Consider the following 14,415-nt stretch of genomic DNA (forward strand, 5'->3'; position numbering starts at 1 on the left):
AACTCCTGGCACGGCGAGTAGAATAAAAGATGGTCAGAAAACCCCACTGTCGGGGGCACCTGGCTGGCTCAGTTGGTGGAGCACACAACTCTTGGTCTCGGGGTTGTGGGTTCAAGCCCCACGATGGGTGTGCAGCCTACTTAGGAAAAAAAAAAAAAGGAAAACCCCATTGTTGTTTTTGAAAACTGCTACTGATTTCAGTCTACAGATGGGGTGTAGGCTCCAAACAGGAGCAAGGTGCAGGTGAATTAATGGGGAAATGTTTTTAATTAACGACGTCACCTATAAAGAGGCCACACGGTACCAGACCAAGACTCTGCATGTGCTCCACACCGAGGGGTCCCTCAGATGGAACCTGACAGGCGGCGGATGATTACGCCAGAGGGATTCCCACTCCACAGAAGGAAGGAGACAGACACGCATCGGATGCCCACTAAGCCCGGGCACGGGGAGGGATGCTTCCAGAGCCTCGGCTGCTTTAATGCACGTATGGGGCCTTCTGTGAACCCCTCGCCTAAAGGAACCCCTAGTCACTCCCTATGTCCTCACGGTTTATTTTTCTTCCTGGCTGTGTCACTGCCTGAGCTATTTTACGGTGTTTGTTCAGGGCCCAGCATGAGATCGGTCACTAAGTCCCAAATCGGTACATGAATTGGACTTCTTTAAGTCTTCTTTTAAGACTGGGAAACGGAGGCTCAGAGAGGTTAAATAAAGTGCCCAAGATCAAACGTTTGGCCAACAGCACAGCAGGGATTCAAACCAGGTCTGTCAGACGCCCCAAGTTCCTCCTTCCAGTACATCCCACTGCCTGATTTCTAAGCAAGCCATTTCACGTTAGCCGGTACCATTATCAAACATTGGGATTAAATACCTTTCTCTGCACAATAAGGAAATCTTCTCTGCAGTGCATTCAGTTTATTCTTTCCCATAAATGAAGGCACAAAGAGGCTCTCTGAAAAAGAAGGCTGTCTTGACCTCCAAAAATAAGACATTCCCATTTCATTATTACCAATCATTTTTGCCACACTACAAATCTGAAATTAGATCTGACTTACGTTGCCAGAAGCTTCAGAAAAGATACTCCACACCTGCTCCAGAATGGACTCATTATGAACTTTTAAACTGTTCTTCATCCAGTTCTGTAAGGAACAGACACACAAAAAAACCTGACTTGTCCCGTTCTGACAGGTGCCCGCAGGCTCAGTCACTGGGCCACGCGTCCCCTCCATCCAGGGAAGGCATATCCCATCCATACCTGAAATTTCGCCTTTTTCCTGGGAACGTTGTCAAAACCACTAATTTGCTCTAAAAGTTCCCTCACTTTGGGGCTCACGTTGGGTCTTTTTATTAATTCATTAATTTTCTATAAAAAGGAAGATAAAACAAGTAATAAACAACTGGCACAAGAGTTTCACGAAAGCCAGGTTAAGTGTCCTTCGATGGCTAGAGGTTTTGCAGTCCAAGGCCAGATTTTGTATTCATGTCTATGCTTACGCGTTCACCATAGTGCCAGAAGTGCTAGCCAGAGCAATTAGGCAAGAAAAAGAAATAAAGGCATCCAAGTTAGAAAGGAAGAAGGAAAACCATCTCTGTTCACAGATGATTTCATCTGACATGTAGAACACACTGAAGATTCCACTAAAGATCCCATGAGGACCAACAAATTCAGCCACCATAGGATTCAAAATCCACACTTGAAAATTCAGGTCTAGATGTCATACGCCAACAAGCTGAGAAGGAAACTGAGAAAACAATTCCATTTACAATAGCATCAAAAACAATAAAATCCTTAAAAAACTTAATCATTAAGGGGCTGAAAGACTTGTACACTGAAAACTATAAAACATTGAAAGAAATGAAAGAAGACACAAATAAATAGAAAGACATCCCGTGTCTGTAGATTGGAAGACTTAATATTAAGAGGGTAATACTAACCAAAGTGACTGGTACAGATTTAAATGCAATCCCTATGAAGATCCAATTGACTTTTGGGTTTGTTTGTTCGTTTGTATAAATAGAAAGCTCCATCCTAAAATTCACATAGAATCTGAGGGGACACCAAACAGCTACAACAATCATGAAAAAGAACAAAGTTGGAGGTCTCATTCTTTCTGATTTCAAAGCTAGAGTAATCAAAAAAAAGCATGGCACTGGCATCAAGATGGGCATGTCAGCCCATGCAGTGGTGAGCCCAGAAACAGACCTCGCCTATATGGGCAAATGGTTTTCAAAAAGGGTGGCAAGACCATTCCATGGGGTAAGAACAGTCTTTTCAACAAATGGTGCTGGGGCAAACAGATATCCACATGGAAGAGAATGAAGGTGAACTCTTACCTAACACTACACATAAATATTAACTCAAAATGGATCAAAGACCCAACCTTAAGAGCTAAAAGCAGAAAATCCTTAGAAGAAAACAGAGGGGGAAAGTGTCATGACAGTGGATTTAGCAATGACTTCTTGTTCTTGCACATGACACCAAAAGCACAAACAGCAACAGCAAAAAAGGACTATATAAAAATTTAAAAAATTTTGTACATCAAAAACACTGTCAACAGTGAAGAGGCAATTCATAGAACAGGAGAAAATATTTGCAAATCGTTTATCTGATAAGGCATTAATATCCTGAATATTTAAACAACTCCTACATCTCAACAGTGAGAAACAAACAACCTTGGGGTGCTGGGTGACTCTGTCAGTTAAGCATCCAACTTCAGCTCAGGTCATAATCTGTGGTTCATGAGTTCAAGCCCCGTGGTGAGCTCTCTGCTGTCAGCAGAGCCCACTTCAGATCCTGTCTCCCTTGCTCTCTGCCCCTGCCCCGCTCACGCTCCCTCTCTCTCTCAAAAACAAACATTAAAAAAAAAAAAATTTAAAAATGGGCTAAGGACTGGGAATAGACATTTCTCCAAAGAAGATGTACAAATGGCCAATAACACATGAAAAGATACTTATCATCATTATCACTAAGGAAATGCAAATCAAAACCACCCTGTCATACCCCCTTGGACGCCTATTATCAAAAAAACCGCAAAGTGTTGGGGAGTATGAGAAGGAACCGGAACCTTGTGTGCTGCTAGTGGGAGCGTAAAATGGTGCAGCCATATGGAAAACAGGAGAGCAGTTCCTCAAAAAATTAAAGAACCCAGCAATTCCACTTCTGGGTGCACGGCCCAAGAGAACTGAGAGCAGGGACTCCAACAGATATGTGTACATCCGTGTTCAGAGCAGCATTATTCAAAATAGCCAAAGGCTGAAGCAACCCAAGTGTCCACCAACACATGGACGTATAAACACAACGTGGTCCGTCCACACAACGGCATGTTGCTCGACCTTAAATGGGGAGGACATTCTGACACCTGTGACAACACTGACGAACCTGGAGGACATTGTGCTCAGCGAAATAAGCCAGTCACAAAAGGACAAACACTACATGATTTTGCGTATATGAAGTGCCTAGAGCAGTCAAATTCATAGAGGCAGAAAGCGGAATGGCAGGTTCCAGGGGCTGGGGGCGGAGGGCACACGAGGAGTCCGTGTTTAACGGGGATGGAGTTTCAGTCTGGGAAGGTGAACAAGGCAATGGATGGTGGTGATGGTTGCACAACAGTGTGAATGTCCTCAACTGTGTACTTAAAAATGGTTAAAATGGTAAACTATGTTGTGCTTAACTTACCACTTACCACAATTTTCTAAAATCTTGGAAAAAAATACACACAAGTGATCAAAAGAATCCGACGAAAATGGATATTATCCAGACCAGGAAATTACTTGAGGACCAAGACACGAAGATCTAATAAATAAGGTCTGAAGTAGCAGGAACAGAACAGGGATGAGACCTAAATTAGCGATCTTGAGAAGATGCTTATGGCAATACCATTGAAGGCAGAGGAAAAAGATAACTATTAAAGTTAAGGAAGTGACCGTATACAAGAAAAACGGTCCTCGATGAGCCAAGAGAATGAAACACAGAGCGCGGGACGGTGTCCCTGCATTAGGAAGGAATTAAAGCTATATATATATATATATATACACAGACCTGAAGAAATGGATACAGGATACTGAGGACAGGACAAAGCTTCTCTCGGCACCCAGGCAGAAAACAAATTAAGACCATGACGCAAACGTGAACAAGGAAGAAGTGAGGCTGGCTGGGCACCCGCCCGAGTGGCATGTGGGTCAGAACAGGGCGCTGGTGACAAAGTTTAGAGGGAAACGCCATGACCCAAGCAAGTGGGCGATCTTTTCCCCGACCCGTCTATCCACTCCCTGTGTGTAAGCACAGAGACATCTAGAAGGATGCTCAGTTTTGGAACACTAACAGGATTCCAAAATTTGTCTTTAAAACTGAAGGCTTTAGGGATGTAAGGAATATCCCTATGAGGATTTTTCCCTATGGGAGAACAGCCAGCACACCACATTTAGTCCTCCCCATCTGTTTACGCTGTCAACTAGGGGTTCCGGGAGGAATCAGACGGCTAGTGGACCAGTGGACCCGGACAGCACCTGAAAGAGAACTCGACCCCTAATACGGTGGTGCGGCCACAGAAGCCTGACAGCGTACAGCAGGGGTCGGCAAACCTTTTCTGAAAACAGCCAGGCAGTAAAGATTTTAGGCTTTGCAGACCGTCCAGTTTCTGCCCTGCCTACTCAACGATGCCCCTGCAGCTCCCAGCACCAACAGACCATATGGAAACAAATGGGCGCGTGGCTGCTTCGGGCTGTCTGGCGTTTGCTGGTCCCGCTTTAGAGGGTTTCATGCAAGCCTGACAGAACTCCTACACCCAGGTACCTCAAGCTCAGGACCTAGAATGTCACCTCTTTCTGGGGAGGATTAAGACACAGTATGAGCCCCAAAGTGAGGCTGACGGTCACCAGCCGATCTATCTTACTTAAAATAAGCAGTTTTACCAGCTTCTGTATCTGCACTGGGCTGACTCAGTCATTAGTCCTTTGTGAACGGGAAGACTTCCCCTCCCAGGAGTCTGCTAACTCGGTAAGCTAGTGAACACCAGAAAACTCACATTTAAACTATCACCGAAGGGAGTCAACTACTGCGTATCAGTTTCCAGGAGGGTAGAGAATTTCCACAAAGATGGCATTTGTCTCCTCTTTCTCCTACCTTCCGTTCTGAATCCTTTCTCCTAACTATTCTGTGACTGGGGAGTAACATCCTGGAAGCTATACCTCTCGGTGAATTAGGGACTTTGCTGCTCTTGCCATTTTTACTGTGCATGTTTCCATTTTCTTCAAGTAGAAAATTCCTTTTCTTCATGAAAACAACTTTGTTTTGCCCAATTCTGACGACTGGCAGATGTGACCGAGCAAAACACGGTTTGAGTGATAAAAAGCCGCACGATCACTGGAAGCAGATGAAGATTAGAAAGCTTCTGTTCCGTTTCGTAGCCAAGGGAAAGTGAGAATTCTAAAACATTTTTGCAAGAAATCTGCAGAATGTACGCATTAAAGACCAAACGCACTGCAGCCGTATTCACAGAGAAATAAAGAACTCTTTGTCAAGGCCCAGTAGCTCCGCCTCCGTCTGTCCTAAGACGCGATGTTTGTGCATCTTGTCTGCACATAGGGTGCATTTATTTTCAGGCTTCCAAAGAAAGTGGAAGAGGTCAGAAGCAGCTACCTGATGAACTAGAAAGACCTTACCTGGATCCATGCCTGCTGCTTAATATCGCCTTTGTGGGTTTTACCTTCATAACCTTTGCCACCATACTTCTGTTCTTCACTGATGCACTTCACGTGGTTTTTGTAGTCGTCACCCCTTCAAAGCGATACAAAGTTCCACAGTCAGACCGACTCTCCAAGTGGAGGCTCCTGCTCACATGCTGCTCCTACCCTCTGCCCTCCGTGTGGTTTTACTGTTTATAACCTCCGGGCAGGGCAGGCAGGGCAGGCAGGGCAGGCAGGGCGGGCAGGGCGGGCAGGGCGGGCAGGGCGGGCAGGGCGGGCAGGGCAGGCGCACTGTCTGTCTTCCAACTGTTCCGTGTAGAGCCCACAGCCAAACCTTCCACCCGGTTTTAGATACAAACGTCTTAAACCAAACTGACAGGCAGTACTTCTTTTTTTTCTCATAAGTGAATATATGCAGAATACAAGAAATGAAAATAATTCTCTGCAATAGGGTGGCTTTATTTTAAATAACAAAGTCTGTATGATTTCCTGGTTATACAGTAGGCAATCAGTAATTAGTTGTACAAGAAGTTAAAAGCTGAAGTAAAATGGTGCTATCTTGTCACTAAAAAGTTCTAGACTGCCAAGTCTCAGAACACAAAGAAACTTGATTCTGTCTCTTACAATCACTTGGAAGCCCCACGGGACCCTCGGGGAAATGTTTGGGACCAGTCTGGGGGCAAAGTCTCTCAATGAGAAAAAACTGATTTTCCCCTGTGTTATAGGTCAGGCTTCCCCCTAGGATTAGGTAGGAACAAAGACTTTAGCAGTTTTCAAAAAAAAAATATTTTTGAAAAAAAATCACTGCTCAAGAATGAAATTAAAATGGACTGTTAGTAAATATCAATCCAAATACCACACAGGACACTGAGCCAGAGGCACCAAAAGCCACCTTGGCACCTAAACCCTGGGAAGCGGAGGGGAGGCAACCAAGGACTGAGGGGAGCCACCTGCAAACAATGACCCATGACCCACCCCAAAGAGGAGAGAAGCAAGTGAAAATCTGGCCTGCCCCCACCCCCGAAGTCCTCCCCTGTCCAGAGAGCCCTCAGCGGAAGTACCAGACACACCCGGGGGCCAGGGGCTCGCTCCTACCATCACCTGCGAGCTTGTGCGGGGGGACCCCGTCTCTCCTCCCTGCCCCCCCACCAGTTTCTGGTTCATTAATCCAGCCTTTTGATGTGGCCAGCCCATCTTGCCCCTGTAGCCTTACTCTGGGTGGTCACCTCTCAGGGTCTGGTAACACTGAGTGCCACCGACGGACCACATGCTCCCCACACCCTCACCCCTCCCTCTGTCTTCTCTTCGGATTGTCCTTGGACAGCAAATAGGCTGCAGAGCACTTTTAATTGTTTTCTTAATTTCTTTGCTCAAATGTGCCTCCATTTTTTTTTTTTTTAAGGCCTCATGGGGCCCAGGGCTTCCCAGACTGGTCTGGGTCTTTACTATGATCTACATGAATTAGGTAGAACTTACCAGAAATCTTTACCGCAGTCAATACAAGACAGGCACTCACAGTTTCGGCAAATGGCCACGTGCTTTTCCACTTGCACTTTCTTCACAGATTCGCCACATGCATTGCACGTAAAAAATACCATTTTTAGCTAAATGGTTAAGTATTCTCGATCCAAGTTAGGTTTAGAACCCTGTCCGAAGAGAACATGAAAAGAAAGGAAAAATAATTATCATTGTAATCTGAAGCATTTATTCCCAATAAACAATCCTACCGCTCACTTTTCAACCATAGTTTCACGTGAAAATAGCTACAAAGAACAGAATCTAAGTTGATGAGCAATCCACATACAACTCTAAGTCAAGTCGTAATTAACAGTGATCTGTTAAGCCCAGTTACCTCACTGTGTGCCAGGCCGGTTCTGAGAGCTGTACACATAGTAATTTATTTACTCCTCATAGCAACCCCAGGAGGGAAGGCCTATTATTGTGTACAGTTTACACCGGGTATGGAAACACAGAGAGATGAAGTAACTTGCCTAAGGTCACACAGTAACGGATGAGGATTTAAATTTGGAAGGCTGGCTCCAGGGAGGAAGAGTTTTGGGGGCATTAAGCAAAACATCTTAAAATGTCTTACCGTTCCTAATAATGTTAAACTGGCTTGCCCTCCATCCCTGTGCTGTTAGGCGTGAACTGGAAATTATCCCAGATCACCAAACACAACAAAAACACAGGAGGGAATTCAGGAAGGTTTAGAAAATGGAGAAGGGGTCTAAAAATTTCTGAGAGCACAGGAAACATTCATATAGGCATTACTATGTATCCAAATGTTAAAATATGAGGATGTGCCCCTCAGTCTTAGTGGACAGGGAGTAGGGGAGAGAGGGGGCTCTTTCACGTGACTTCTTGTTGGATCAATAAACAAGTGGAACCACAGGGGCGCCTGGGTGCCTCAGTTGGTTAAGCATCTGACTTTGAATCCTGTCATGATGTCACAGTTCATGGGTTTGAGCCCTGCACTGGGCTCTGCACTGACAGCTCAGAGCCTGGAGCCTCCTTCGGATTCTGTGTTTCCTTCTCTCTCTCTGCCCCCCCTCTCATTTGTGCTGTCTCTCTCAAAAATAAAGAAGTAAAGATTAAAAAGAAGAAGAAGGAGAAGGAGAAAGAGGAGAAGGAGGAGGAGGAGGAGGAGAGGAGGAAGAGAAGGAGGAGGAGGCGAAGGAGGAGGAGGAGGCGAAGGAGGAGGAGGAGGCGAAGGAGGAGGAGGCGAAGGAGGAGGAGGAGGAGGAGGAGGAGGAGGAGGAGGAGGAGGCAAAGGAGGAGGAGGAGGAGGCAAAGGAGGAGGAGGAGGAGGCAAAGGAGGAGGAGGAGGCGGAGAAGGAGGAGGAGAAGGCGGAGGAGGAGGAGGAGAAGGAGGAGGAGGAGGAGGAGCAGGAGGGGGAGGAGGAGGGGGAGGGGGAGGAGGAGGAGGAGGGGGAGGAGGAGGAGGAGGAGGGGGAGGAGGAGGAGGAGGAGGGGGAGGAGGAGGAGGGGGAGGAGGAGGAGGAGGGGGAGGAGGAGGAGGGGGAGGGGGAGGAGGGGGAGGGGGAGGAGGACGGGGAGGAGGAGGGGGAGGAGGAGGGGGAGGGGGAGGAGGGGGAGGAGGAGGGGGAGGAGAAGAATGAGGAGGAGGGGGAGGAGGAGGAGGAGAAGAATGAGGAGGAGGGGGAGGAGGAGGAGGAGGGGGAGGAGGAGGAGGAGGGGGAGGAGGAGGAGGAGGAGAAGAATGAGGAGGAGGAGGAGGAGGAGGAGGAGAAGAATGAGGAGGAGAAGAATGAGGAGGAGGAGGAGGAGGAGGAGGAGGAGGAGGAGGAGGAGAAGAAGGAGGAGAAGAAGGAGGAGGAGGAGGAGAAGAAGGAGGAGAAGAAGGAGGAGAAGAAGGAGGAGAAGAAGGAGGAGAAGAAGGAGGAGAAGAAGGAGGAGAAGAAGGAGGAGGAGGAGGAGAAGAATGAGGAGGAGGAGAAGAATGAGGAGGAGGAGAAGAATGAGGAGGAGGAGAAGAAGGAGGAGGAGGAGGAGAAGAATGAGGAGGAGGAGGAGGAGAATGAGGAGGAGGAGGAGGAGAATGAGGAGGAGGAGGAGGAGAATGAGGAGGAGGAGGAGGAGAATGAGGAGGAGGAGGAGGAGAATGAGGAGGAGGAGGAGAATGAGGAGGAGGAGGAGAATGAGGAGGAGGAGGAGGAGAATGAGGAGGAGGAGAAGAAGAATGAGGAGGAGGAGGAGGAGGAGGAGGAGGAGGGGGAGGAGGAGGAGGGGGAGGAGGGGGAGGAGGAGAGGGAGGAGGGGAGGGAGGAGGAGAGGGAGGAGGGGAGGGAGGAGGAGGAGGAGGAGAAGAAGGGGAACCTTCTTATGGAATATGTTCTTATAGAACCTTCTTATACGTCAAGGGGTCCCAGCTGCTAGGCACTGAATTAACGGAGGGTGTTCACACACCCACGTGCCCCAAGCACTGCCCCAAGATTTAGTTATGTCTCTGCAAATACATAACTACCATTTATAGATTTCATGGAGAGGCTATTGTGCTTGACAAAACACAAATTCACCTGAAAGTGTTATAGGAGTCACAGTAACTTTCCACGGCTACATAATTTTTTAACCACTAGAGTTTTAGAGTGTTGTCATTTTAGGTTATAAGTAAGTTGCACGGCAAAAATACTGACAACTATTTGACCCAGCACCTTCCTCCTCCTTATAAAGGCGAAGGTAAGGGTCAAGTAAACCAGTGCGCTTTGACTCATACAGAAATCCTTAAGCACAGATGAGCGGTTTGCATTCCCAGAGAATTCCCATGCACATAATCACTCTCTCCCCTCCACTCCCATGTTCTGGGTCACTGCCAGAGAGGTCACACATAAGGAAGGTGCAGGGTAATTCCATTCCATCCGGCCTTGAATGGAAATGTACATCCTGGCTGCACCCGGGGTTTACGAAGGCCCAGCCGTCTCTCGTGGAAGCCTCTTGCCCCGTGGGCACCGTCGGACATCAGCCTTGCCCGATACGCTACATACACACACAGGTCCCCACTCCGCGTCCCCCTCCTCAGCTTGCCATCAGCGTAGCTTGGCAGGGGAGGGCACGTGGTCAGCCACAGCCTAGCACGGAGTCCAGAGGAAACGTGGTGGTGGTTCTGGGACGTGCGGCGACCATGACCATCTTCTCATCCGTCAACCAGTCACCAGTCCTGGGGAGCTGACGTCACGTGAACCACGAGCCAGCTCCCTCCAAGCCCGGCATTCTGCACGCAGCAGATGGCTCTGCTCAAACAATGCCGGGCAAGTGATGGGCCGCCCTGCCTCCCAAGGGAGAACAAAGGCTAGAACCAGAACCAACAGATTACTCAACAGTCTGCGGGGGCACCTTTGTGTAAGAACAAGAGTGAAACAAGAGTTTCTTAGTCACCAAGAAACGGGCGGCCATTGTATCCGCAACGAACAAGCAGCTGTGTTAAACCAAATTATCTGCCGAAAATTTTAAAAATACTTTCATTATGAGATCCAACTATGAAAACTACCACCTCAAACTAAACCTGTGGCCTAGACCTTTCCGACTTTGAGCGAAGAGGTCTGTTCTGTTTCTCGATCCGGGGGGAAGAGGGGGCGAGAGAAGGTTTCAACCAGCTTTGAGATCCAACTGGGAGACTCAGTCTGAAGGTGAGGAATTACAGGCCTGGGAAGGACAGCTGGAAACAAAAGGTATCCACTGAAAGAAGCCAGTGATGTTGACCAAAGAGACACCAGGAATATCTGTACAAAACGTGTCATCCCTGTGGGGATTAGCCACACGGTGTAAACATCAATTCAGGAGAGGATTAGAATTTGCTCACGTGTCCGTTGGAAAATTACCCCGTCAACCGTTTTCATTTGGTCTTTGGTGGCAAAGGTCCACATTTTAAAATTTGTTATTTTTTTAAAAAAGAGAATAGAACCCAGTCTCTCAGCGCCTCAGGATTTCTAGAACCATCGCTGCATTTTTACACTGGATCTGCAATGGGGCCCGTGCGGTCACCCGCTTGTTAATGAGATAAGGTTTGTAAGGAGCTTACCCCTCCCTTATGTAGAGCCCTGAGGACACCCCAGAGCTAGCCAAGGATCACCTTGACGATGCTTCACATCTGAACACCTTTCCTGTGTGCCGTAGTAAACACTTGGGTGGGTCCATACGGGGTGGGAGGTGGGGCGGGGGGGGGGGGGCTGCAAAGAACAGCAATTTCCAAACCATCCTACCTGCATGGCAGCCAGGGTGTCCCAAGTCTGCCTGCGCTTAACAATCTCAGCAGCAGTTAAGTGCCACGAACTTACAAAAAGACGCCTTCTGAAAATTCCGGCCCTCTAACTGAAGACAGCAATCACCGCCGAAGACAAAAAATTACTTTCAAACTTCACAAAACTAAATAAATGTGAAAGAAGTTGAAGTCAACTTTCAAATGGCGTTTTTGGTAAATTTGTAACGTTTATACTTTGGAAATTTGGAAAGCCGGACAAGCTGCATTAAGACGTTTAGGACACCTTATCCGCAGGGCTCGGTTATTATGTATTTCAATGTTTAGCCCCAAGTGTGAAGAGATGGCTTGCTTCATGGGGGCCGGACCTAAATAAGAGTCCCTTTTTCCCCGTCTGGCTCTCCTGCGCGCTGTGCCCAAGGCCAGGTCCCAGTACAGAGATTCTCGGTGCTCTTCCTTCTAGAAACGTGGACACACGAAGAGAAGGCAGTGTTCCCGGACTGGTTGCGAGCGTGCTCAGGTTCTCACCCCAGGTAAGTCACTGTAATTCATTTCAGCAGACCCGTGGTCAATGCCAAGTATGCGTCAGCATGCGCATATACCTGGGTGCCTTCCCCAAGGGGGCCGGGCCCTGGGTGTGCTTCTGGCTGTCTGTTCCTCTCTCTGGTCAATTTACTGAGCTCTCAGCACATGCCAGAACCCAAGAGAAAGATGACAAATTACAGAATACGATCATTTCACATTTACAGCCACAACTGTACCCAACACCTCCGAACAGGTCTGATCATACCACCACCCCAACATCTGTGACCGAAAACTGAGGCTCAGAGAGGCTCAGTGATCAGGCCGGAGACACGGGAAGCGGCAGAGGTAGCCCGAGACAAGCCCAAAGCTTCTGCCCGGCCTGTCGGACTTGTCAGCGTCTTTGGCCATTTGCTTGGCCGTTACTCGGCACATGGGACCTTGAGACCCTCATCCAAAAAGAAAGAAAAAAATCAAAGGCTCCACAAATGACCTTCCATTCTGCACCATAAGGACTCCCAGATCCTCACACACTGGGCAAGGTTACCACCGGGGTCACAGCTGAGGATGTCAGGTGCTGGAAACGGATGCGGACTGGAGGGGTAGCAGGCAGCGACAACAAGGGCACGCGGACTTGTGAGGGACTTGGGGCACCTCAGCTCCCTTATCAGGATGGTGGCCACATTCTGTTGAACGTTCGGTAGAGTCAGGGCCAGAGAGTTGAACTGGAGCCTGAGCTCATTCAGAAAAATGAACTCACTGAAAAGTGACCTCAAGGTTTCCTAACTTCCTAGATTCTGTTCATCTATAAAATGGGTCTAATATCTATCTTGGAGCATTGTGTGAAAAATAAGATAGGAAAGATTCATCCTTACCCAATGGTAATTTGGGTATTTGCTGTGACCTACTGATTTGCCCACCGATGCTATTACACCCAGTCCCCTCCTAAACCCACATCTCTTTAAACATGACCCTCAACCCACCCATCTATCTTCCTAAGTTCGCTTATCTCCTCTGGCTCCCCACCCCATGGGTGCCTAGTCTACCACCGTGTTCCCTGATACAATGACCTCACATTTAGTTCTGGAATTGGGAGTTGGAGTCCTTTTTTAAACCTTCCTCCCTCTACATTTTTATATTGTTTATTTTTACAAAAACTACATTCACTATACTTAAAGCATTCTCTCACAGACCTAAACCCCATCACCACTGGGCACAGCCCACCTGGGGGCAACCACAGCACAGTTCCCCATGAGCCCTGTGACTTCAAACAAGTCACTGTCCCCTCTGAACTTCAAGTCCTCCAATCTGTGGAACAAGGGGCCGGGAGCCCCTTCTAGGAGAATTCCAAAAAACCAAGGGTATGATGCAAAGGAAGGCTAGGGGAGCACACACTACCATCTTGCCTAGACCCCCGAACGTGGGCTGATGAGCGTCTCCACGATTCACTCTAGGAGGCAAGTACACCTATCTCCACTTAACAGATGAGCAAACGGAGGCTGGGAGAAATGGAACCATGTCTCTTACCTCCCCACACACATCGCCAGCACCCCTCCACTGCTGTGGTAACATCTACGGAAGCCTACCACGTGTCAGGCACCATGCTAGGCACCGGGGGACTGGGGGGTGCCGGTACAAGTCCCAAGTGAGCCCTCTGCAGGAAAGTCAGCCTTGCAAGTACACCTCACCTCATTCCCCTGTCTCCCCAGAGGTAGATGCTGCAGAAAATCCTGGCATTTACTGGTCACCTAACATGTGCCAAGCCCTGTCATAGGTGGTTAATATGTTTGTGCTCATGGGATCCTTGCGACAGTACTAAGTTTGGTTCTCTAATACTCCCTTTTGACAGACCAAGAAACGGAGGCACCAAACGATTAGGTAACTTGCAGAAGGTCACACATCCAGTTAGCGGCAAACCCGGACTCCCAGGCAGTTACAGCGACCCCAAGACGGTGCTCTCAACCGCTATGCCCTAAGGCCTCCTCCTTAGGGACAGAGCTCCCCAGAGGGCTCAGGGAAGATAACAGCCCCGTCCCCGACCTGCAACAACGCAGAAGCCCAGTCCCGTGTGGCCCATCGTCTTGGTTTGCCCAGGGGCAGAGGACCTTTCTGTTTTAGAACCGAGAAGAATCGGTCTTCCTAAGTCCAGGACCCCATCCCCGACCCCAGAGTACGAACGAGATCTGAATGGACTGCCTCCTCCTTCCGAGGGTAAGCCCAAGGAGGGGCTCTCATGGTGGAAACGCGGGCATCAGCCACGCCGCCCCCTCCCCTGCTCACCGTCTGAGCCCCAGCCTCCTGGGCCGGACCTCTGGGCCTCCGCCCCTCACCTCTCAGCCCGAGCCCGCCAACGGTTTCAACCGGCCGCGGAGAGCACGTGGAAACGCAGCCGCCGGCCCGGCGCCGCAGCCGCCTCCCTCCAGAGCTTCCAGGGGCAGAACCCGCTTGGGGGCCGCCCCGCGCGCCTGCGCGCAGCGACCACGCTCCCGGCGGAA

General features: G+C 48.8%; 1 protein-coding gene across 6 annotated transcripts in view; it reads right to left on the reverse strand.

The window, feature by feature from the left end:
* The window catches only part of LYAR (Ly1 antibody reactive), a 22,813-nt gene extending 8,410 nt beyond the window's left edge, over nt 1-14,403 (reverse strand). Inside the window, exons 1-5 of one of the 6 annotated variants that reach the window (XM_006931208.5) lie at nt 14,251-14,403; nt 7,162-7,331; nt 5,662-5,776; nt 1,256-1,363; nt 1,056-1,139 (exon numbers count right to left, since the gene is read on the reverse strand). In XM_006931208.5, the coding sequence (XP_006931270.1) occupies nt 1,056-1,139; nt 1,256-1,363; nt 5,662-5,776; nt 7,162-7,283 (429 nt within the window). In that variant the 5' untranslated portion in view covers nt 7,284-7,331; nt 14,251-14,403. Of the gene's footprint in view, nt 1-1,055; nt 1,140-1,255; nt 1,364-5,661; nt 5,777-7,161; nt 7,336-11,402; nt 14,145-14,200 lie in introns of those variants that run through there. The other 5 variants (XM_006931206.5, XM_006931205.5, XM_006931207.5 and 2 more) reach the window with 5 other exon arrangements.
* Nucleotides 14,404-14,415: the final 12 nt, after the last annotated feature.

This window comes from Felis catus, chromosome B1 (assembly GCF_018350175.1).
Source record: "Felis catus isolate Fca126 chromosome B1, F.catus_Fca126_mat1.0, whole genome shotgun sequence".
Lineage (NCBI taxonomy): Eukaryota > Metazoa > Chordata > Mammalia > Carnivora > Felidae > Felis > Felis catus.